Consider the following 25,619-nt stretch of genomic DNA (forward strand, 5'->3'; position numbering starts at 1 on the left):
CTCTCTGGTCCAGGTCTAAATTGATTTAGGACCTATTTAACTGGTCGAGAGTTTTATGTCTCCCTTGGTGAACATAACTTCGATATCATGTGGCTTTCCACAAGGTTCGATTTTGTGTCCAGTAGTGTTCAGTTTATATATGTTACCCCTTGGCAGTGTTATCAGGAAGCACAGCATTGATTTTCACTGCTACGCAGACGATACACAGCATTTCTATGTCATCAGAGGATTTAGCTCCATGGATAAATGATTAGGTTGTATTAGTAATTTAAACACTTGGATGGCTCACAACTTCCTTCAGCTATATCAAGACAAAACCGAGGTACTTATTGTTGGAGTCAAAGCACAGAGAGAAATCTGGCCACACATTTTAATGGGCAATAAAGATTAAAAACTAGGTAAAAAGCCTAGGTGTCAATTTATATTCTGAACTCAATTTCGAATCACACATTAGGAATATGACCAAAATAGCTTTTTACCACCCGAGGAACATTGCCAAGGTGTGACTGTTTCTCTCTCAGGCTGATACAGAGACTCAGCCATGCTTTTATTACAAGCAAGCTTGACTACTGTAATGCTGTCCTGTCTGGTCTACCCAAGAAAGCCATTGGTCAACTGCAAAACATACAGAATACTGCAGGGTACTGACCAAGACCAGACAGAGAGCACGTTACACCGGTTTAATGGTCTCTGCACTGGCTGCCTGTGAGTTTTAGAATTAATTTTAAGATTATTTTATTGGTTTTTAAATCAATCCACGACTGTGCAGCCCAATACATATCAGTCATGCTTTTAAGTTATGTACCCAGTAAGTCCCTCAGGTCCTCTGGTACTGGCCTTTTAACTATCCCAAAGCCCAGGACCAAGAGGCATGGAGAGGCAGCCTTTAGTTACTATGCCCCCAGCCTCTGGAATAGTCATAGAACCTGAGGGGGCCAAAACTGTGACATTTTAAAAAGAGATCTTTTAAATATTTGTAGCTTTGCTTTTCCTTAGGTTATTTTAATCACTCAGTTCTTATTGTTCTTTTGTTTTTTATCCTGTTGTGTTTATTGTGTAGTAATAAATATGAACGTTTTTTTTTCTCCAATGTTTTTTTAATTTGTTTTTTTTCCCCAGTGAAGCACATATCAATGCATTCCATGTCTGAAATGTGCTGTACGAATAAAACTTTATTGAACCATTCCGAACACAAAAACTGGGAACATAAACACAAATCCAAAACACAGCAGAATAGAAAGTGGACAATACCATGTGGGAGGAAACAATCCTTATTCTAATATACAGTGCATTTGGAAAGTATTCAGACCCCTTGCCAAGCTTGTAGCATCCTACCCAAGAAGACTATAGGCTGTAATCGCTGCCAAAGGTGCTTCAACAAAGTACTGAGTAAAGGCTCTGAACAATTAGGTAAATGTCATATTTCCCCCCACCCCCCAAAAATGTACATTTACAAAAATTTATAAATCCTGTTTTTTCTTTGTCATTATGGGGTGTTGTGATGTCATTATGGGGTGTTGTGATGTCATTATGGGTTGTTGTGATGTCATTATGGGGTATTGTGTGTAGATTGTTGAGGGTTAAAACATATTTAATCCATTTTAGAATAAGGCTGTAACATAATAAAATGTGGAAAAAGTCAAGGGGTCTGAATACTTTCCAAATGCACTGTAATATATATTTTAGTAATGGTGGACTGAAAGGTGTGTGTGTGTGTTTGTTGCCAACAGATCATATATTTTAGTAATGCTGGACTGAAAGGTGTGTTTGTGTGTTTGTTGCCAACAGATCATATATTTTAGTAATAGTGGACTGAAAGGTGTGTTTGTTGCCAACAGATCATATATTTTAGTAATGGTGGACTGAAAGGTGTGTTTGTTGCCAACAGATCATATATTTTAGTAATGGTGGACTGAAAGGTGTGTTTGTTGCCAACAGATCATATATTTTAGTAATGCTGGACTGAAAGGTGTGTTTGTGTGTTTGTTGCCAACAGATCATATATTTTAGTAATGGTGGACTGAAAGGTGTGTTTGTTGCCAACAGATCATATATTTTAGTAATGCTGGACTGAAAGGTGTGTTTGTGTGTTTGTTGCCAACAGATCATATATTTTAGTAATGCTGGACTGAAAGGTGTGTTTGTGTGTTTGTTGCCAACAGATCATATATTTTAGTAATGGTGGACTGAAAGGTGTGTTTGTTGCCAACAGATCATATATTTTAGTAATGCTGGACTGAAAGGTGTGTTTGTGTGTTTGTTGCCAACAGATCATATATTTTAGTAATGCTGGACTGAAAGGTGTGTTTGTGTGTTTGTTGCCAACAGATCATATATTTTAGTAATGCTGGACTGAAAGGTGTGTTTGTGTGTTTGTTGTCAACATGTCACGGGATACTAGGAGTGGTGGGTGGAATCAGGCGCAGAGAGCAGGGTTCAGTAGATCGTCAATTTATTCTCCGGCGCACAAAACGGTCACGCCAACATACAGGGTGCATACAATTGACCAGCCCAAACACAGTACCAAATAGTCCGGAGAATACACATACGATAACCACCATTAGACAGAGGTAACAAAAACAATCCCGCACAAAACAAGGCTGGACAACCTACTATATATAAGGACGCTAATTAAACTAAAATACACACAGGTGAAACTAATAACACAAAACCAACAGACAAACGAAAAAGGGATCGGTAGTGGCTAGTAGGACGGTGACGACGACCGCCGAGCACCGCCCGGACAGGCAGGGGAGCCAACTTCGGCGGAAGTCGTGACACAACAGATCATATATTTTAGTAATGGTGGACTGAAAGGTGTGTTTGTGTGTTTGTTGTCAACAGATCATATATTTTAGTAATGGTGGACTGAAAGGTGTGTTTGTTGTCAACAGATCATATATTTTAGTAATGGTGGACTGAAAGGTGTGTTTGTAGCCAACAGATCATATATTTTAGTAATGGTGGACTGAAAGGTGTGTTTGTTGCCAACAGATCATATATTTTAGTAATGCTGGACTGAAAGGTGTGTTTGTGTGTTTGTTGTCAACAGATCATATATTTTAGTAATGGTGGACTGAAAGGTGTGTTTGTGTGTTTGTTGTCAACAGATCATATATTTTAGTAATGGTGGACTGAAAGGTGTGTTTGTTGCCAACAGATCATATATTTTAGTAATGGTGGACTGAAAGGTGTGTTTGTAGCCAACAGATCATATATTTTAGTAATGGTGGACTGAAAGGTGTGTTTGTTGCCAACAGATCATATATTTTAGTAATGGTGGACTGAAAGGTGTGTTTGTTGCCAACAGATCATATATTTTAGTAATGGTGGACTGAAAGGTGTGTTTGTGTGTTTGTTGTCAACAGATCATATATTTTAGTAATGGTGGACTGAAAGGTGTGTTTGTGTGTTTGTTGCCAACAGATCATATATTTTAGTAATGGTGGACTGAAAGGTGTGTTTGTGTGTTTGTTGTCAACAGATCATATATTTTAGTAATGGTGGACTGAAAGGTGTGTTTGTGTGTTTGTTGTCAACAGATCATATATTTTAGTAATGGTGGACTGAAAGGTGTGTTTGTGTGTTTGTTGTCAACAGATCATATGTTTTAGTAATGGTGGACTGAAAGGTGTGTTTGTGTGTTTGTTGCCAACAGATCATATATTTTAGTAATGGTGGACTGAAAGGTGTGTTTGTGTGTTTGTTGCCAACAGATCTAAACACACCCTGTACTCTGACCTGCAGACTCCAGGTCGTTACGGTCGTGTTATAGTCACCTCTAGGAGAGGCAGCATCCTGGACCCTCTACACACAGACCTAGTACTCAAGGTAACGCTGTGTGTGCGTGTGTGCGTGTGTTGGTCAGAGAATGATATAGCGGCCTATTTTATGTTTGCTTAACACACTCCTCTCTCAGTGTAAAAACCACACAGCACAGGGCCAGCCAGATGAGCAGCAGTCAGTCAGCCAGGCCAGGCAGTGTATATATAATCTGAACCAGTCACTCACTCAGTCAGCCATGCCAAAATCAAATTTTATTGGTCACATACACATGATTAGCAGACGTTATTGCAGGTGTAGCGAAGTGCTTGTGCTTCTATCTCCAACTGTGCAGTAATAACAAAAAAGTAATATCTAACCAATTACACAACATATACCCAATACACACACATCTAAGTAGGAATGAATTAAGACTATATACATATGGACAAACGATGTCAGAGCGGAACGGACTAAGACACAGTAGAATAGGTGTAGGTTACAGTACATATGAGATGAGTAATGCCAGATAAGTAAACATTATTAAGTGAATGAGATACCGTAGAATAGTAGGTATATATAAGCCAGGAGGTATATATAGTCGGAACCAGTCAGTCAGCCAAACCAGGAGGTATATATAGTCTGAACCAGTCAGTCAGCCAATCCAGGAGGTATTTATAGTCTGAACCAGTCAGTCAGCCAAACCAGGAGGTGTATATAGTCTGAACCAGTCAGTCAGCCAAGCAAGGAGGTATATATAGTCTGAACCAGTCAGTCAGCCAAGCAAGGAGGTATATACAGTCTGAACCAGTCAGTCAGCCAAGCCAGGAGATATATATAGTCTGAACCAGTCAGTCAGCCAAGCCAGGAGATAATATAGTCTGAACCAGTCAGTCAGCCAAACCAGGAGGTATATATAGTCTGAACCAGTCAGTCAGCCAAACCAGGAGGTATTTATAGTCTGAACCAGTCAGTCAGCCAAGCCAGCAGGTGTATATAGTCTGAACCAGTCAGTCAGCCAAGCCAGGAGGTATTTATAGTCTGAACCAGTCAGTCAGCCAAACCAGGAGGTGTATATAGTCTGAACCAGTCAGTCAGCCAAGCCAGGAGGTATATATAGTCTGAACCAGTCAGTCAGCCAAGCAAGGAGGTATATATAGTATGAACCAGTCAGTCAGCCAAGCCAGGAGGTATATATAGTCTGAACCAGTCAGTCAGCCAAGCCAGGCGGTATATATAGTCTGAACCAGTCAGTCAGCCAAGCCAGGAGGTATAGTCTGAACCAGTCAGTCACCAAGCCAGGAGGTGTATATAGTCTGAACCAGTCAGTCAGCCAAGCCATGCGGTATATATAGTCTGAACCAGTCAGTCAGCCAAGCCAGGCGGTATATATAGTCTGAACCAGTCAGTCAGCCAAGCCTGGAGGTATATATAGTCTGAACCAGTCAGTCAGCCAAGCCAGCAGGTGTATATAGTCTGAACCAGTCAGTCAGTCAAGCCAGGAGGTGTATATAGTCTGAACCAGTCAGTCAGCCAAACCTGGAGGTATATTTATTTTTTTATTTATTTTACCTTTATTTAACCAGGTAGGCAAGTTGAGAACAAGTTCTCATTTACAATTGCGACCTGGCCAAGATAAAGCAAAGCAGTTCGACAGATACAACAACACAGAGTTACACATGGAGTAAAACAAACATACAGTCAATAATAAAGTATAAACAAGTCTATATACAATGTGAGCAAATGAGGTGAGAAGGGAGGTAAAGGCAAAAAAAGGCCTTGGTGGCAAAGTAAATACAATATAGCAAGTAAAACACTGGAATGGTAGTTTTGCAATGGAAGAATGTGCAAAGTAGAAATAAAAATAATGGGGTGCAAAGGAGCAAAATAAATAAATAAATTAAATACAGTTGGGAAAGAGGTAGTTGATAGGGCTAAATTATAGGTGGGCTATGTACAGGTGCAGTAATCTGTGAGCTGCTCTGACAGTTGGTGCTTAAAGCTAGTGAGGGAGATAAGTGTTTCCAGTTTCAGAGATTTTTGTAGTTCGTTCCAGTCATTGGCAGCAGAGAACTGGAAAGAGAGACGGCCAAAGAAAGAATTGGTTTTGGGGGTGACCAGAGAGATATACCTGCTGGAGCGTGTGCTACAGGTGGGAGATGCTATGGTGACCAGCGAGCTGAGATAAGGGGGGACTTTACCTAGCAGGGTCTTGTAGATGACATGGAGCCAGTGGGTTTGGCGACGAGTATGAAGCGAGGGCCAGCCAACGAGAGCGTACAGGTCGCAATGGTGGGTAGTATATGGGGCTTTGGTGACAAAACGGATTGCACTGTGATAGACTGCATCCAATTTGTTGAGTAGGGTATTGGAGGCTATTTTGTAAATTACATCGCCAAAGTCGAGGATTGGTAGGATGGTCAGTTTTACAAGGGTATGTTTGGCAGCATGAGTGAAGGATGCTTTGTTGCGAAATAGGAAGCCAATTCTAGATTTAACTTTGGATTGGAGATGTTTGATATGGGTCTGGAAGGAGAGTTTACAGTCTAACCAGACACCTAAGTATTTGTAGTTGTCCACGTATTCTAAGTCAGAGCCGTCCAGAGTAGTGATGTTGGACAGGCGGGTAGGTGCAGGTAGTGATCGGTTGAAGAGCATGCATTTAGTTTTACTTGTATTTAAGAGCAATTGGAGGCCACGGAAGGAGAGTTGTATGGCATTGAAGCTTGCCTGGAGGGTTGTTAACACAGTGTCCAAAGAAGGGCCGGAAGTATACAGAATGGTGTCGTCTGCGTAGAGGTGGATCAGAGACTCACCAGCAGCAAGAGCGACCTCATTGATGTATACAGAGAAGAGAGTCGGTCCAAGAATTGAACCCTGTGGCACCCCCATAGAGACTGCCAGAGGTCCGGACAACAGACCCTCAGATTTGACACACTGAACTCTATCAGACAAGTAGTTGGTGAACCAGGCGAGGCAATCATTTGAGAAACCAAGGCTGTTGAGTCTGCCGATGAGGATGTGGTGATTGACAGAGTCGAAAGCCTTGGCCAGATCAATGAATACGGCTGCACAGTAATGTTTCTTATCGATGGCGGTTAAGATATCGTTTAGGACCTTGAGCGTGGCTGAGGTGCACCCATGACCAGCTCTGAAACCAGATTGCATAGCAGAGAAGGTATGGTGAGATTCAAAATGGTCGGTAATCTGTTTGTTGACTTGGCTTTCGAAGACCTTAGAAAGGCATGGTAGGATAGATATAGGTCTGTAGCAGTTTGGGTCAAGAGTGTCCCCCCCTTTGAAGAGGGGGATGACCGCAGCTGCTTTCCAATCTTTGGAAATCTCAGACGACACGAAAGAGAGGTTGAACAGGCTAGTAATAGGGGTGGCAACAATTTCGGCAGATAATTTTAGAAAGAAAGGGTCCAGATTGTCTAGCCCGGCTGATTTGTAGGGGTCCAGATTTTGCAGCTCTTTCAGAACATCAGCTGAATGGATTTGGGAGAAGGAGAAATGGGGAAGGCTTGGGCGAGTTGCTGTTGGGGGTGCAGTGCTGTTGACAGGGGTAGGAGTAGCCAGGTGGAAAGCATGGCCAGCAGTAGAAAAATGCTTATTGAAATTTTCAATTATGGTGGATTTATCAGTGGTGACAGTGTTTCCTATCTTCAGTGCAGTGGGCAGCTGGGAGGAGGTGTTCTTATTCTCCATGGACTTTACAGTGTCCCAGAACTTTTTTGAGTTAGTGTTGCAAGAAGCAAATTTCTGCTTGAAAAAGCTAGCCTTGGCTTTTCTAACTGCCTGTGTATAATGGTTTCTAGCTTCCCTGAACAGCTGCATATCACGGGGGCTGTTCGATGCTAATGCAGAACGCCATAGGACATTTTTGTGTTGATTAAGGGCAGTCAGGTCTGGGGAGAACCAAGGGCTATATCTGTTCCTGGTTCTAAATTTCTTGAATGGGGCATGTTTATTTAAGATGGTTAGGAAGGCATTTTTAAAAAATATCCAGGCATCCTCTACTGACGGGATGAGGTCAATATCCTTCCAGGATACCCCGGCCAGGTCGATTAGAAAGGCCTGCTCGCTGAAGTGTTTCAGGGAGCGTTTTACAGTGATGAGAGGAGGTCGTTTGACCGCTGACCCATTACGGATGCAGGCAATGAGGCAGTGATCAGATATCTATATATCTATATGCAGTGCCGTAGGAAAGATTTCATACACCTTGACTTTTTCCACATTTTGTTATGTTACAGCTTTATTCTAAAATGGATTAAACAAATAAAAATGGTCAGCAATCTACACACAAGACCTCATAATGACAAAGCAAAAATAGGTTTAGACATTTTTGAAAATCTATTAAAAATATTAAAAAATAATAAGTATAGTATTCAGACCCTTTGCTAGGTGACTCGAAATTGAGCTCAGGTGCATCCTGTTTCCATTGATCATCCTTGAGATGTTTCTACAACTTGATTGGAGTCCACCTGTGGTACATTCAATTGATTGGACATGATTTGGAAAGGCACACATCTGACTATATAAGGTCCCACAGTTGACAGTGAATGTCAGAGCAAAAACCAAGCCATGAGGTCAAAGGAATTGTCTGTAGAGCTCCGAGACAGGATTGTGTCGAGGCAAAGATCTGGGGAAGAGTACCAAAACATTTGCAGCATTGCAGCATTGAAGATCCCCAAGAACACTGTGGTCTCCATCATTCTTTAATGGAAGAAGTTTGGAACCGCCAAGACTCTTCCTAGAGCTGGCCGCCCAGCCAAACTGAGTCGGGGGAGAAGGGCATTGGTTAGGTAGGTGACCAAGAACCGGATGGTCACTCTGACAGAGTTCTAGTGTTCCTCTGTGGAGATGGGAGAACCTTCCAGAAGGACAACCATCTCTGCAGCACTCCACCAATTAGGCTTTAATGGTAGAGTGGCCAGACGGAAGCCAGTCCTCAGTAAAAGGCACATTACAGCCTGCTTGGAGTTTGCCAAAAGGCACCTAAAAGACTCTCAGACCATGAGAAACAAGATTCTGTGGTCTGATGAAACCAAGATCGAACTCTTTGGCCTGAATGCCAAGCGTCACGTCTGGAGGAAACCTGTCACCATCCCTACAGTGAAGCATGGTGGTGGCAGCATCATGCTGTGGTGATGTTTTTCAGTGGCAGGGACTGGGAGAATAGTCAAAATTGAGGCAAAGATGATCTGAGCAAAGTACAGAGAGATCCTTAATGAAAACCTACTCCAGAGCGCTCAGGACCTTAGACTGGGGTGATGGTTTACCTTCCAACAGGACAACGATCCTAAGCACACAGCCAAGACAACGGAGGAGTGGCTTCGGACAAGTCTCTGAATGTCCTTGACCCGGTCGAACATCTCTGGAGAGACCTTAAAATAGCTATGGAGCGACCCTGCCCATCCAACCTGACAGAGCTTCAAAGGATCTGCAGAGAAGAATGGGAGAAACTCCCCAAATACAGGTATGCCAAGCTTGTAGCATCATACCCAATAAGACTTGAGGCTGTAATCGCTGCCAAAGTAGCTTCAACAAAGTACTGAGTAAAGGGTCTGAATACTTCTGTAAATGTGATATTTTGATTTGTCATTATGGGGTATTGTGTGTAGATTGATGAGGAAAAGCAAGGCTGTAACCTAAAAAAAATTGAATTTCCCGAAGTCACTGTACAAATTCTTGAGATTGTGATTTTTTCTGAAAGGGTCATAAGGGAGATAAAGAACAGAACACGTACAAGTAGAGTTGTTATTACTCCATTTCTAAAAAAATCCACAACAAGCCGAAGATCACCATGCGCAATGCCAAGCGTTGGCTGGAGTGATGAATCACACTTCACCATCTGGCAGTCTGATGGACCAATCTATGTTTGGCGGATGCCAGGATAAAGCTACTTGCCCGAATGCATAGTGCCAAATGTAAAGTTTGGTGGGGGAGGAATAATGGTCTGGGGCTGTTTTTCATGGCTCGGGACCCTTAATTCAGGTGAAGGGAAATCTTAACACTACAGCAAACAATGACATTTTAGTTGATTCTGTGTTTCCAACTTTGTGGCAACAAATTGGGGAAGGCCCTTTCCTGTTTCAGCATGACAATGGCTCAATGCACAAAGCAAGGACCATACAGAAATGGTCTGTCGAGATCGGTGTGGAAGAACTTGACTGGCCTGTACAGAGCCCTTACCTCAATCTCTTTTAACACCTTTTCGAGCCAGGCCTAATCGCCAAACATCTGTGCCCGACCTCACAAATGCTCTTGTGGATGAATGGATGCAAATCCCCACAGCAATGTTCCTTGTCAGCTTGGGGATTCAATCTTGCAACCTTTCAGTTACTAGTCCAACACTCTAACCACTAGGCTACCTGCCACCCCAAAAGGGGAAACCCTTCCCAGAAGAGTGGAGGCTATTATCGCAGCAAAGGGGGGACCAACTCCATATTAATGCCCATGACTTTGGAATGAGATGTTCGACGACTATGTTGCTACATACTTTTGGTCATGTAGTGAGCTTCATTCTAGAATACTTCTAATATCTCCAGGACTGATATGTATTATTCATTTTGTCTTAATCTGTTGTGGTCTAGTACTGTCTTTTTCTAGCTAGGTCCAACTACTTTAAGTGTTTCCTGTTTCCCAAGTAGCATACTTAGTGTGAACTGCTGACTGATCATCATTTGCAGTTAGTTGTTGACACATCAACCAGGATTAAAGAGCAGGGCAATTTGTTATTATTGTTGTGTTGGTAATCAGGATCAAGGGGCGGGGCAATGTGTTACTGTTGTTGTGTTGGTAATCAGGATCAAGGGGCAGGGCAATGTGTTACTGTTGTTGTGTTGGTAATCAGAATCAAGGGGCAGGGCAATTTGTTACTGTTGTTGTGTTGGTAATCAGGATCAAGGAGCAGAGCAATGTGTTACTGTTGTTGTGTTGGTAATCAGAGGCTGTATTGGAGTGGTAGTGGTTTCACCTCTCCTAGGCAATCAGTAATTAGGACAGGGAGGTGTGCTCTCCACCTCTGCTAGGCAATTAGGAATTTGTGTTAGTTCTTCAGTCTCCCCTGGTTTCTCAGCGGTAGCTGTAAGAACCATTCGTGTCAGTGGTGGTTTTGTCGCAAAACTTAGACCGCTGGTGAAACAGATTGTTCTGAAAGGCTCTCACTTGAGCAAAAAACAAAAAGTTTTTTGAGGAAAGAACAAAATAAAGGCTCTCACTTGAGAATCTTACCTAGTTATTTACAGATTATCTAATTTTGCTCTTTTGTAGCTTTGTCAACTATGTGTGTGTTTTCTATACCTCTTTGCACCTCTCCCTGTAGGCTTTACAGACGCTCCCCACTCCTTGGCTGCAACCCTTCTAGTTTAGTGTACCTTGCGCGCACAGCACGTGGAATTATGGGTCTCAGGCAGCATTTGGAAATGCCGATCTGCGTTCAAGAACGGCAAGTTCATCTCAGCCTATGCTGCCCTTCAGTCCCTTTACTTTTTTGCCCTGACGGAGACATGGATCAGCCCATAAACACTGCTACTCCAGCTGCTCTTTCTTCATCTGACTATGTTTTCTCTCATATTCTAAGAGCATCTGGTTGTCACGGTGGTGGCACCGGTCTACTCATTTCTCCAAAGTGGAGATGTTCTCTTTTCTCGCTCTCTTACCTGTCCATCTCCTCATTTCAATTCCATCGTGTCACTGTCACTTGCCCACTCAAGCTTAACATTATTGTCATCTATCTCCCACCAGGTGCCCTTGGAGAGTTCCTCAATGACCTTGATAAGCTCATTTCCTGACAATGGCGCACCGCTTTTTGTACTTGCGACTTCAAACTCCTGACATCTGCCTTAGATTAACTCTCTCTTTCCCCTCCTTGCCCCTTTTGACCTCACCCTTTCCCAATCCCCTCCAACTCACAAGCACAGCAAGGACAGCACACTGAACAAGCACAGCACTTACACAAATGACTGATGATTGGCTGAGAGAAATTCATGATAAAATGATTGTGAGAGCTGACTTCAGTGAAGCTTTTGAACTTTATTGATCGTAGTCTACTGCTGGAAAACGTGTGTTATGGCTTTACACCCACTGCTGTAATGTGGATAAAGAGTTACTTGTCTAACAGAACAGAGGGTGTTCTTTTATGGAAGCCTATCAAATATAATCCAGTTAGAATCAGGAATTCCCCAGGGTAGCTGTTTAGGCCCCTTGCTTTTTTCAATTTTTACTAACGACATGCCACTGACTTTGAGTAAAGCCAGGGTTTCTATGTATGCAGATGACTCAACACTATATACGTCAGCGACTACAGCGACTGAAAGGACTGTAACACTCAACAAAGAGCTGAGGTTAGTTTCAGAGTGGGTGGCAAGGAATAAGTATAAGGCCTAAATATTTCTGAAACTAAAAGCATTTTATTTGGAACAAAACACTCACTAAACACTAAACCTCAACTACATCTTAGGGTTAGACTTAGGAAAATTGCAATTGGCTCAGAACAAGGCATCACGGCTGGCCCTTGGATGTACACAGAGAGCTAACATTAATAATATGCATGTCAATCTCTCCTGGCTGAAAGTGGAGGAGAGATTGACTTCATCACTACTTTTATTTATGAGAGGTATTGACATGTTGAATGCACTGAGCTGTCTGTCTAAACTACTGGCATACAGACACCCATGCATACCCCTCAAGACATTCCAGAAGAGGTCTCTTTACAGTCCTCATGTACAGAACAGACTATGGGAGGTGCACAGTACTACATAGAACCATGACTACATGGAACTCTATTCCACATCAACTAACTGACGCAAGCAAAAATGTTTTATTTAAAAAACAGATACAAAAAAACACCTTATGGAACAGCGGGGACTGTGAAGCAACACAAACATTGGCACTGACACACACACACACACACACACACACACACACACACACACACAAACATACGCACTATACATACACATGGATTTAGTAATGTATATATGTGGTAGTGGTGGAGTTGGGGCCTGAGGGCACACAGTGTGTTGTGAAATCTGTGAATGTATTGTAATGTATTTAAAATTGTATAAACTGCCTTAATTTTGCTGGACCTAAGGAAGAGTAGTTGCTGCTTTGGCAGCAGCTAATGGGGATCCATAATATATACAAATACAAGGCAGGCAATAGGCTTGACCTCATCTCTACAAGAGGCTGTTCTCCTACTAATCTCACTGCAACCGCCCTCCAGGTCTCTGATCACTACTTTATTTCCTTTTCTGTCTCCCTTTTCTCCAAATACTCAGCCCCTACCCTGATGTTGGTCATGCGATGTTGCAGTCTTCGCTCTCTCTCCCCCACTACTCTTTTCTCCTCTATCCTATCATCTCTCCCATCTGTTTCTCCCTCCTATCTCCTGATTCTGCCTCTTCAACTCTCCTCCCTTTCCGCATCCTATGACTCGCACTGTCCAGTTTCCTCCCGGCCGGCTGTAACCTCTCCTCTTGCGCCGTGGCTGAGGGACTCATTGCGAGAACAGTGGAGGAAAACAAAACTTCCGGAGGACCTATCATTGTTTCATTCCCTCCTCTCTACCTTCTCTTCCTTTGTATAGGCTGCTAAAGCCACTTTCTACCACTCTAAATCTCAAACTTCTGCCTCTAACCCTCAGAAACTACTACCCTAGGAAACATTCTCCTCTCTCCTTAATCCTCCACCCCCTCCTTCCTCCCTCTCTGGAAAACTTTGTCAACCACTTGGAAAAAAAGTTGACATCCGCTACTCATTCACTCTGCCTATTGAGTCCACTGGTCTCCCTCACATAGCATTACCCTACGCCTTGACCTCTTTCTCCCCCCTCTCTCCAGATCACATTCTGCGACTGGGGTCTGGCCACCCGACAACTTGCCTGCTCGACCCCATCCCCATCCCCTTCTCCCTTCTCCCGACCATCTCTGGAGACCTTCTCCAATTCCTCACTTCACTCATCAATTCATCCCTGACCACTGGCTGCGTCCTTTGACTTCAAAATGGCCCAAGTTGCTCCCCTCCTCAAGAAACCAACACTCGACTCATCTGACGTCCAAAACTATAGACCTGTATCCCTTCTTTCTTTTCTTTCCAAAACACTTGCGTGTGCTATTGGTGATCAACTCTCTTGTTATCTCACTCAGAACAATATTCTTGACCCTAACTAGTCAGGCTTCAAAACGGGTCACTCAACCGAGACGTATCTCTGTCATGGAGGCTCTCCACACTGCCAAAGCGGACTCTTTGTCCTCTGCTCTCATCCTCCTAGATCTATCCCCTGTCTTCGACACCGTCAGGGCTGGGCGTCTCAGGCTCTGCACAGTCTTGGAATGCATCCTACCTGGCAGGCTGCTCTGACCAGGTGATGTGGAGAGGACTAATGGTGTTCCCTCCTCTTCTCTTTATACACCAAGTCATCCGGCTCTGTCATATCCTCACATGGTCTCCTATCATTGCTATGTGGATGACACTGAGCTACTTTTCTCCTTCCCCCCCCTCTGAAACCCAGGTGGCAACACGCGTCTCTGCGTGCCTGGCAGATATCTCAACTTAGATGTCGGCCCACCACCTCAAGCTCAACAAGACGGAACTGCTCTTCCTCTCCATCACAGTTGACAACTCGTGTCGCTCTCCCAGAGTGCAAAGAACCTTGGCGTAACCCTGGACAACACCCTGTCATTCTCTGTAAACATCAAAGCAGTGACCCACTCCTGCAGGTTCATACTCTACAACATCCGTAAAGTACGACCCTACCTCACACAGGAAGCGGCGCAGGTCGTAATCCAGGCACTTGTCATCTCCCGACAGGACTACTGCAACTCGCTGCTGTCAGGGCTCCCCGCTTGTGCCATCAAACCTGAGCAACTTATCCAGAACGCAGTAGCCCTCCTGGTTTACAACCTTCCCAAGTTCTCTCATGTCACCCCACTCATCCGCACACTCCACTGGCTTCCAGTCGAAGCTCGCATCCCCTACAAGACAATGGTGCTTACCTACAGAAGAGCAAGTGGAACTGCCCCTTCCTACCTTCAGACTGTGCTCAAACCCTACACCCCAACCGAAGCACTTCATTCTACCACCTCAGGTCTCTTGGGGGAGGGTAATATTTGCCCAGTCCAAGCTCTTCTCTGTCCTGGCACCCCAATGGTGGAACCAGCTTCCCCCTGAAGCTAGAACAGTGGAACATCTTCCGAAAGCATCTGAAACCCTACCTTCAAACAATATCTTAAATAATCCTCCTCCGCTCAACTTAACCAGCACTTGACCCCTCCCATCCAGAGGCTGCACTCCTAGTGTCCGGGGACTTTAATGCAGGGAAACTTAAATCAGTTTTACCTAATTTCTATCAGCATGTTAAATGTGCAACCAGAGGGGAAAAAACTCTAGACCACCTTTACTCCACACACAGAGACGTGTACAAAGCTCTCCCTCGCACTCCATTTGGCAAATCTGACCACAATTCTATCCTCCTGATTCCTACTTACAAGCAAAAATGTAAGCAGGAAGCACCAGCGACTCGGTCTATAAAAAAGTGGTCAGATGAAGCAGATGCTAAACAGCATGACTGTTATGATAGCACAGACTGGAATATGTTCAGGGATTCTTCCGATGGCATTGAGGAGTAGATCACATCAGTCACTGGCTTTATCAATAAGTGCATCGAGCACGTCGTCCCCTCAGTGACCGTACATGCATACCCCAACCAGAAGCCATGGATAACAGGCAACATTCACACTAAGCTAAAGGGTAGAGCTGCCGCTTTCAAGGAGCGGGACTCTAACCCGGAAGCTTATAAGAAATCCCGCTATGCCCTCCGACGAACTGTCAAAGAGGTAATGCCTCAATACAGAACTAAGATCGAATTGTACTACACCGGTTCCGACGCTCTTCGGATGTGGCAGGGCTTGCAAACTATCAGACTACAAAGGGAAGCATAGCCGCGAGGCCTGCCAAGTGACACGAGCCTACCAGACGAGCTAAGTAACCTCTATGCTCGCTTCAAGGCAAGTAACACTTTAACATGCATGAGAACATCAGCTGTTCTGGAATACGTGATCACGCTCTCTGCGGCCGATGTGAGTAAGACCTTTAAACAGGTCAACATTCACTCGGCCGCAGGGCCAGATGGTTTAGCAGGACGTGTACTCCGAGCATGCGCTGACCAACTGGTAAGTGTCTTCACTGGCATTTTCAACCTCTCCCTGTCTGAGTCTGTAATGCCAACATGTTCAAGCAGAACACAATAATCCCTATGCCCAAGAACACTACGGTAACCTGCCTAAATGACTACTGACCCGTAGCACTCACATCTGTAGCCATGAAATGCTTTGAAAGGCTGGTCATGGCTCACATCAACACCATTATCCCAGAAACCCTAGACCCACTCCAATTTGCATACCGCCCCAACAGATCCACAGATGATAAAATCTGTATTGCACTCCACACTGCCCTTTCCCACCTCGACAAAAGGAACACATACGTGAGAATGCTATTCATTGACAACAGCTCGGTGTTCAACACCATAGTCCCCTCAAAGCTCATCACTAAGCTAAGGACCCTGGGACTAAACACCTCCCTCTGCATCTGGATCCTGGACTTCCTGATGAGCCTCCCCCAGGTGGTAAGAGTAGGTAACAACACTTCCGCCATGCTGATCCTCAACACGGGGGCCCCTCAGGAGTGTGTGCTCAGTCCCCTCCTTTACTCCCTGTTCACTCATGGCTGCACAGCCAGACATGACACAGCAGTGGTAGGCCTGATCACCGACAATGATGAGACAGCCTATAGGGAGGAGGTCAGAGACCTGACCGTCCCTCAACGTGATCAAGACAAAGGAGATGATTGTGGACTACAGGAAAAGGAGGACCGAGCACGCCCCCATTCACATCGAAGAGGGTGTAGTGGAGCAGGTTGAGGGCTAAAGTGCCTTGGTGTCCACATCACCAACAAATTAACATGGTCAAAGCACACCAAGACAGTCGTGAAGAGGGCATGACAAAACCTATTCCCCATCAAGAGATTGAAAAGATTTGACATGGGTCCTCAGATCCTCAAAAGTTTTTACAGCTGCACCATCGAGGGCATCCTGACGGGTTGCATCACTGCCTGGTATGGCAACTGCTCGGCTTCCGACCTCAAGGCACTACAGAGGGTAGTGTGTACGGCCCAGTACATCACCGGGGCCAAGCTTTCTGCCATCCAGGACCTCTAATACCAGGCGGTGTCAGAAGAAGGCCATAAAAATTGTCAGACTCCAGCTACCCTAGTCATAGACTGTTCTCTCTGCTACCGCACGGCAAGCGGTACCGGAGCGCCAAGTCTTGGTCCAAGAGGCTTCTAAACAGCTTCTACCCCAAGCCATAGGACTCCTGAACAGCTAATCAAATGGCTACCCAGACTATTTGCATTCCCCCCCCCTCTTCTACACTGCTGCTACTCTGTTATTATCTATGCATAGTCATTTTAACTCTACCTACATGTACATATTACCTCGACACCGGTACACCCTGTATATATCCCGCTATTGTTATTTACTGCTGCTCTTTTAATTATTTGTTTTTCTTATCTCTTACTTTTTTTTTAGGTATTTTCTTAAATCTCTATTGTTGGTAAAGTGCTTGTAAGTAAGCATTTCACTGTAAGGTCTACATCTGTTGTATTTGGCGCATATGACAAATACAATTTGATTTGATTTATATCCAGTCAGTAACAACACATTTATTTCCAATATTGATCAATGTTAGGGTTTAAAGCTCTGTTGTTGAGAGTGAGGTATGGTATTTAATGGGTAGTATAGTGACCGTACACACACACAAGCGCTGGTAGATGCAGCATTCCAAGGTGTGTGATAACTCCGCCCACACACTGTGAATGGTTTTGCTGTTTCCTAGTAACTGTAACCACGCACATGATCCCTATTGTCTTCTTGCCATGGAAAAAGAACAGAATGCTTCCTAATCTGTGGATACTTCTCCCAATACAGTGTTTGTACTGTATTATTGGACAGATACAAACAGTATAATTATAGGAACATAATTATATACATACAGGTACATATGGTAGTAGGTAGATTATAGTATAGGTGCATACAGTGCATTCGGAAAGTATTTAGACCCGTTCCCTTTTTTCACATTTTGTTACGTTACAGCCTTGTTATAATATGTATTAAATAACTTTTTTTAATCATCAATCTACAAACAATACCCCATAATGACAGAGCAAAAACAATTAAGACATTTTTGCATATATATATATATTTTTTTTAAATGAACAGAAATACTTTGAAGTATTCTGACCCTTTGCTATGAGACTCAAAATTGAGCTCCGGTGCATCCTGATTCCATTGATGATCCTTGAGATGTTTCTACAACTGGTTTGGAGTCCACCTGTGATAAATTCAATTGATTGGACATTACTTAGAAAGGCAGACACCTGTCTATATAAGGTCCCACAGTTCCCAGTGCATGTCAGAGCAAAAACAAAGCCATGAGGTCAAAGGAATTGTCCGTAGAGCTCCGAGACAGGATTGTGTTGAGGCACAGATCTGGGGAAGAGTACCAAAACATTTCTGCAGCATTGAAGGTCCCCAAGAACACAGTGGCCTCCATCATTCTTAAATGGAAGAAGTTTGGAACCACCAAGACTCTTCCTAGAGCTGGCCGCCCGGCCAAACTGAGCAATCGTGGGAGAAGGGCCATGGTCAGGGAGGTGACCAAGAACCCAATGGTCACTCTGACATAGCTCCAGAGTTCCTCTGTGGAGATGGGAGAAACTTCCAGATGGACAACCATCTCTGCAGCACTCCACAAATTAGCCAGACGGTAGCCACTCCTCATTAAAAGGCACATGACAGCCTGCTTGGAGTTTGCCAAACGCACCTAAAAGACTCTGACCATGAGAAACAAGATTCTCTGGTCTGATGAAACCAAGATTGAACTCTTTGGCCTGAACGCCAAGTGTCAGGTCTGGAGGAAACCTTTCACCTTCCCTACGGTGAAGCATGGTGGTGGCAGCATCATGCTGTGGGGATGATTTTCAGCGGCAAGGACTGGGAGACTAGTCAGGAATAAGGGAAAGATGAACAGAGCAAAGTACAGAGATCCTTGATGAAAACCTACTCCAGAACGCTCGGGACCTCAGAATGGGGCGAAGGTTCACCTTCCAACTGGACAACGACCCTAAGCACACAGCCAAGACAATGCAGGAGCGGCTTTGGGACAAGTCTCTGAATGTCCTTGAGTTGCCGAGCCAGTGCCCGGACTTGAACCTGATCCAACATCTCTGGAGAGATCTAAAAATAGCTGTGCTGCGAAGCTCCCCATCCAACCTGACAGAGCTTGAGAGAATCTGCAGAGAAGAATGGGAGAAATCCCCAAAATACAGGTGTGCCAAGCTTGTAGCGTCATACCAAATAAGACTTAAGGCTGTAATCGCTGCCAAAGGTGCTTCAACAAAGTACTAAGTAAAGGGTCTGAATACTTATGTAAATATGATATTTCAGTTTTAATAAAGGTGCACTCGTTTCTAAAAACCTGTTTTTGCTTTGTCATTATGAGGTATTGTGATGTCATTATGGGGTGTTGTGATGTCATTATGGGTTGTTGTGATGTCATTATGGGGTATTGTGTGTAGATTAATGAACGATTTTAATCAACTTTAGAATAAGGCTGTAACATAATAAAATGTGGAAAAAGTCTAGGGGTCTTAATACTCTCCGATTGCACTGTATATTATATGCATACAGGTACTTCAATGTTCTAAAATAACAGCCTTGTTTCCTGTGTAAAGGCAGTGATATCGCTACTGATTGAATGGATTGGTAAAGAAACAGAAATAAAGAATTTTCTCTCTCTTCAGCTCCATCGTGCTGTCGTTCAGCTCCAGGTTCCAGTGTTGGGGTTCAACTACTCTTTCTCCCACCTCTGTCTTCTCGACGACAAGAATACCTGCATCATCGATGACATCATCCGAGCCCTGGAGGACAGCCAATCAGCTCGCTTCGCTAACCGTTCTTCCCTTCCTCTGCGCTACCCGATCACACGTTTGGCTGACGGGCGGATGGCCTACATTGGTCACCAGTTAGGAGGGGTGTGTACTGTGTATTTTCATTGGTCACCTGTTAGGATGAGTGTCTGATTTGAGACTAGAGTTGCACAATTCTGGCAACTTTCCACAAAGTTCCCAGGTTTTCCTCAAATCCAAGTTGGAAGATTTCCAGAATCAGAAGGGAATCAGAAGGGAATGAGCAGGAAATAAGTCCTCCAACCAGGATTTCTGGACAACCTGAGGGGTATCCTACAAAGTAAGAGAGAGATACTCAGGGTTTTCTAAAGCTAACCGGCTTCAGTTAACTTCACATTCCATCCAAGTACTACCACGGTGGATATTGTTCGTGCTCCTGCCTCTGAATCTAGCAGGCTTGTAACTTTGCGTTAATGTCACACATGGCTAGTCGAACGCTCTTCTTTGAGACGATGCTAAAACATCAATCCATGGGTGATGTGTGCCCCATTTTAATTTGTGCCGAAATCAAAATGAAAGAAAATGATCTTGCAAATTCAGCAGGTTATGGAGTGCTTTTATTTATTACTTGACGTTATTGCCGTCTTAGGAGTGGGATAAAAGTTGCTTGTGCATTGATAAGCACACCAATCACTCCTATCTGTGGAACAGCTTGTTGCGTTGAGGCCATAGACATAATCCATAGAAGGGTTTTGGAACCTCTAAACCTGAGAATTTAACTGTTAAACTCATGGGTACACTAGCAATAGCTGCCAGTCCTGACTTGAATGGGAACTGCTATCAATGTCTATGGTTGGTTACGGCTGTTAGTTTGCCTTTAACAAATTTGAAAATATAATTGCGAGAAAAACATACAGTTTGGAAAGCAAATGTTTTCCTTACTAAATGTGTCATGTGATACATATTTTAATGACTTTTTTTTACATCCCCAAAAAACATTTGATTAATAAAATATTAAATAAGTAGTCTACCTCGAATGAAAGGGACGATGACACCATCTTTGCGAGAGGAAGGGAATCTAATTTCATTGGTCCTCAACTCGTGGCTCAGACACTTAATTCAGGATAAATGGAGTTAGCTCTGAATTAGCCTGCACCCGAGCAGGATAGTTCTGAAGGACTTGTTGCTATAGAAATGTACCTGGCTCTCTCCTCAGTGACCTCGCTAACTCCTCAAACCTGTTTCGTAGGATATCCCTTTTTGGGAAAGTTCTGTGAATTTTGCAACCTTTCTTCTGCTAACAACCCTTTACTGGCCCTGACAACCGCCCTCAGGTGACCTTTCCCTTCTTTAGATGTAGCCTTTCTTCTTTTCCAGGTGCAGGCGTGGGGGGCGGGGCCTGCAGTACAGGGTCCTGGGGGTGTGTCTGGTCGAGGCCAGGGAGTCCGCAGCGCTAGGGCTCTGCAGCTGACCTACTACCTGCAGGCTCGCGGCGCCCTGACAGACAGGGTGGCTAGCCAATGGGAGCAGGCGTTCTGTGGCGAGCTGGGCCGGTTTGGGGCGGGACACCCTGAACTGAGCTTATACCCCTTCACTTCATCCTCTCTAAGGTGTGTGTGTGCATCTGTGAGTGTGTGTGTGTGTGTCTCTCTCTTCACTCTACCCCTCTAACTCAGCCCTCTCCCCCCCCAGGACAGACTTCCAGGCGTCGTCAGTGCTGGCTCGGCGCCCCCTGCTGGCCAGTGTATGTGTGTGTTTGGTGTTAGCCGTGGGCTGTTGTTCTATGAGGGACTGTGTGAGAGCTAAACCCTGGCTAGGGCTTTTGGCTCTGCTGTCTATCGCCCTCTCTGGTCTCACTGCTGCTGGCATCCTTAACCTGACTGGAACCACTTACAACTCAACCTACTTGGGGGTACCATTCATACTGCTGGGTGAGTTATGACTATTTATCTACCTGGGGGTGCCATTCATACTGCTGGGTGAGTTATAACTACCTATCTACCTGGGGGTACCATTCATACTGCTGGGTGAGTTATGACTACCTACCTACCTGGGGGTACCATTCATACTGCTGGGTTTGTTATAACTACCTATCTACCTGGGGTACCATTCATACTGCTGGGTTTGTTATAACTACCTATCTACCTGGGGGTACCATTCATACTGCTGGGTTTGTTATAACTACCTATCTACCTGGGGGTACCATTCATACTACTGGGTTTGTTACAACTACCTATCTACCTGGGGGTACCATTCATACTGCTGGAATGACTTCGGCGATGTCATTTACAAAATAGCCTCCAACTCTCTACTCAGCAAATTGGATGTAGTCTATCACAGTGCCATCCGTTTTGTCACCAGTGCCCCATATACTACGCACCATTGTAGCCTGTATGCAAACCCACTGGCTCCAGGTCATCTATAAGTCTTTGCTAGATGAAGTCCTGCCTTATCTCAGCTCACTGGTCACCATAGCAGCACCCACCCGTAGCACGTGCTCCAGCAGGTATATCTCACTGATCATCCCCAAAGCCAATTCCTTCCAGTTCTCTGATGCCAATGACTGGAATGAATTGCAAAAATCACTGAAGCTGGAGACTTATTTCACCCTCACTAACTTTAAGCACCAGCTGTCAGAGCTTCTTACCGATCACTGCACCTGTACATAGCCCATCTGTAAATAGTCCACCCAACTACCTCATCCCCATATTGTTATTTATTTTTGCACCCCAGTATCTCTACTTGCACATCATCATCTGCACATCTATCAGGTAAGGTAAGGGAGGTAAGGTAATAAATAGGTAATGAATAGGCCAAATAGGCCATAGTGGTGAAATAATTACAATTTAGCATTAACACAAGTGATTTGATTTGATTTGATTTTGATTTGATTATCTTGGCCAGGTCGCAATTGTAAATGAGAACTTGTTCTCAACTAGCCTACCTGGTTACGTAAAGGTGAAAAAAAAAAAAAAAATTAAAAAAATATATATATATACTGTCGTGTCTTTGGCTATGCCGGATTAAGTGATATGACATGCTATTCTATAAAATAATTTCTCCGTAATTAATATCACCTGATTGAGCTAATCATGTAAATGTAATTAAATAGACAGTCAGGGCACCACAAAATAATATTTATAGAGCTGTTATCTTCCGAATAAACTCTTAAAGACCTGGTAATATTTTACATCAATAGCAGTCAATATCAATCGTCATCTTAATTCAGTCTCATCTGAAAGTTGTAAATTCTTGGTTATCTGCACAAACCCCGGCTAACAAGTTGAATCAGCAATACAAAATTGGGTTTCATTGTTTATTTACTAAATACCTAACTAATCACACAGAATGACACATACACATAATTAAATCATAACTTGATTACAAATTACGTCATAAAGGAAAACGTCCCTAGCAGGGGAGAATAGACATGACAGCTTGTTACACAAAAGAAAAGGGCTAGGTTTGAGTGAAAGAGTGGGAAAACTGAGGAACAAAGGCGAAGCTATGCTATCGTAAATACAGTATCTTATGCATTCTAAATTACCGCCCATTTGGAAAAGGAAAATGCAATAAATATTTACTCTGAGCTGCGCTTCGGTAGATTGGTGGTAGATGGAGTCCTTTGTCCTTTGAAGAATGTCTCTGGTGGTCAATTGAATACGGTGTAGTAACGTCGTTGTGTGATAGACGGGATACTCTGTCTGTTCCTTCCTAACCCTCATTTGCATCTGCTAGGAGGTATCACTTCTGTAGTGAATAAGAGTTCAAAGTTCATACCATTCGCAACCAAAGCTCACGCTGATGTTGGTTTCGTTCTGTAGTTATTATCTGAACCATTCTGACATCAGACCCGTCGTCCTCACATCCTCGGAACAGGAGGTTATATTGTTGTCCAGGCTTTAAATAGGAAGGGAGAGGAGGGCGTGTTTGAAAGGTTTTATAGCCCATGTCCCTTCACAGGGGCGGGCCACTGATTGAGCATAGCCCTAATTTATGAAATCCCGAATCTCACATTTTAGAAGCTAAAATCACATTTCATCCCATCACAAATAATTTCATATTCAAACATTTAAATTGAACAACAATTCCATGTGAATCCGATAACTCTGATGTGTAGACTTTCCACTGTAGAGTTTATGTCATCTTATCATTGATGAGAATGTCTCAGATGACAACCGAACTGACATCATCTTCATTAAGTACCACCGCATATGTTCAATTGGTCGGATTACCAGAATATAGTTCATTTCCCCCCACCTTCTGATGTTCCCAGAATCTCTGTTAACCAAGGGTTTCTGTATATATACACTGCTCAAAAAAATAAAGGGAACACTAAAATAACACATCCTAGATCTGAATGAATGAAATATTCTTATTAAATACTTTTTTTTCTTTACATAGTTGAATGTGCTGACAACAAAATCACACAAAAATGATCCATGGAAATCAAATGTATCAACCCGTGGAGGTCTGGATTTGGAGTCACACTCAAAATTAAAGTGGAAAAACCACACTACAGGCTGATCCAACTTTGATGTAATGTCCTTAAAACAAGTCAAAATGAGTAGTGTGTGTGGCCTCCATGTGCCTGTATGACCTCCCTACAACGCCTGGGCATGCTCCTGATGAGGTGGCGGATGGTCTCCTGAGGGATCTCCTCCCAGACCTGGACTAAAGCATCCGCCAACTCCTGGACAGTTTGTGCTGCAATGTGGCGTTGGTGGATGGAGCGAGACATGATGCCCCAGATGTGCTCAATTGGATTCAGGTCTGGGGAACGGGCGGGCCAGTCCATAGCATCAATGCCTTCCTCTTGCAGGAACTGCTGCACACTCCAGCCACATGAGGTCTAGCATTGTCTTGCATTAGGAGGAACCCAGGGCCAACCACACCAGCATATGGTCTCACAAGGGGTCTGAGGATCTCATCTCGGTACCTAATGGCAGTCAGGCTACCTCTGGCGAGCACATGGAGGCCCCCCAAAGAAATGACACCCCACACCATGACTGACCCACCGCCAAACCGGTCATGCTGGAGGATGTTGCAGGCAGCAGAACGTTCTCCACGGCGTCTCCAGACTCTGTCACATGTGCTCATTGTGAACCTGCTTTCATCTGTGAAGAGCACAGGGCGCCAGTGGCGAATTTGCCAATATTGGTGTTCTCTGGCAAATGCCAAACGTCCTGCACGGTGTTGGGCTGTAAGCACATCCCCCACCTGTGGACGTCGGGCCCTCATACCACCCTCATGGAGTCTGTTTCTGACCGTTTGAGCAGACACATGCACATTTGTGGCCTGCTGGAGGTCATTTTGCAGGGCTCTAGCAGTGCTCCTCCTGCTCCTCCTTGCACAAAGGCGGAGGTAGCGGTCCTGCTGCTGGGTTGTTGCCCTCCTACGGCCTCCTCCACGTCTCCTGATGTACTGGCCTGTCTCCTGGTAGCGCCTCCATGCTCTGGACACTACGCTGACAGACACAGTAAACCTTCTTGCCACAGCTCACATTGATGTGCCATCCTGGATGAGCTGCACTACCTGAGCCACTTGTGTGGGTTGTAGACTCCGTCTCATGCTACCACTAGAGTGAAAGCACCGCAAGCATTCAATAGTGACCAAAACATCAGCCAGGAAGCATAGGAACTGAGAAGTGGTCTGTGGTTACCACCTGCAGAACCACTCCTTTATTGGGGGTGTCTTGCTAATTGCCTATAATTTCCACCTGTTGTCTATTCCATTTGCACAACAGCATGTGAAATTTATTGTCAATCAGTGTTGCTTCCTAAGTGGACTGTTTGATTTCACAGAAGTGTGATTAACTTGGAGTTACATTGTGTTGTTTAAGTGTTCCCTTTATTTTTTTGAGCAGTGTGTATATATATATATATATA

At 44.1% G+C, this 25,619-nt stretch overlaps 1 protein-coding gene across 1 annotated transcript in view; it reads left to right on the forward strand.

Moving 5' to 3' along the window:
- ptchd1 (patched domain containing 1) overlaps positions 1-25,619 on the forward strand; it is an 81,387-nt gene that overhangs the window by 19,592 nt on the left and 36,176 nt on the right. Inside the window, exons 4-7 of the mRNA XM_036945618.1 lie at positions 3,717-3,831; positions 19,627-19,857; positions 21,109-21,341; positions 21,424-21,662. Coding sequence (XP_036801513.1) covers positions 3,717-3,831; positions 19,627-19,857; positions 21,109-21,341; positions 21,424-21,662 — 818 coding nt within the window. The remainder of the gene's footprint in view (positions 1-3,716; positions 3,832-19,626; positions 19,858-21,108; positions 21,342-21,423; positions 21,663-25,619) is intronic.

Source organism: Oncorhynchus mykiss, chromosome 15 (assembly GCF_013265735.2).
Source record: "Oncorhynchus mykiss isolate Arlee chromosome 15, USDA_OmykA_1.1, whole genome shotgun sequence".
NCBI classification, from domain to species: domain Eukaryota; kingdom Metazoa; phylum Chordata; class Actinopteri; order Salmoniformes; family Salmonidae; genus Oncorhynchus; species Oncorhynchus mykiss.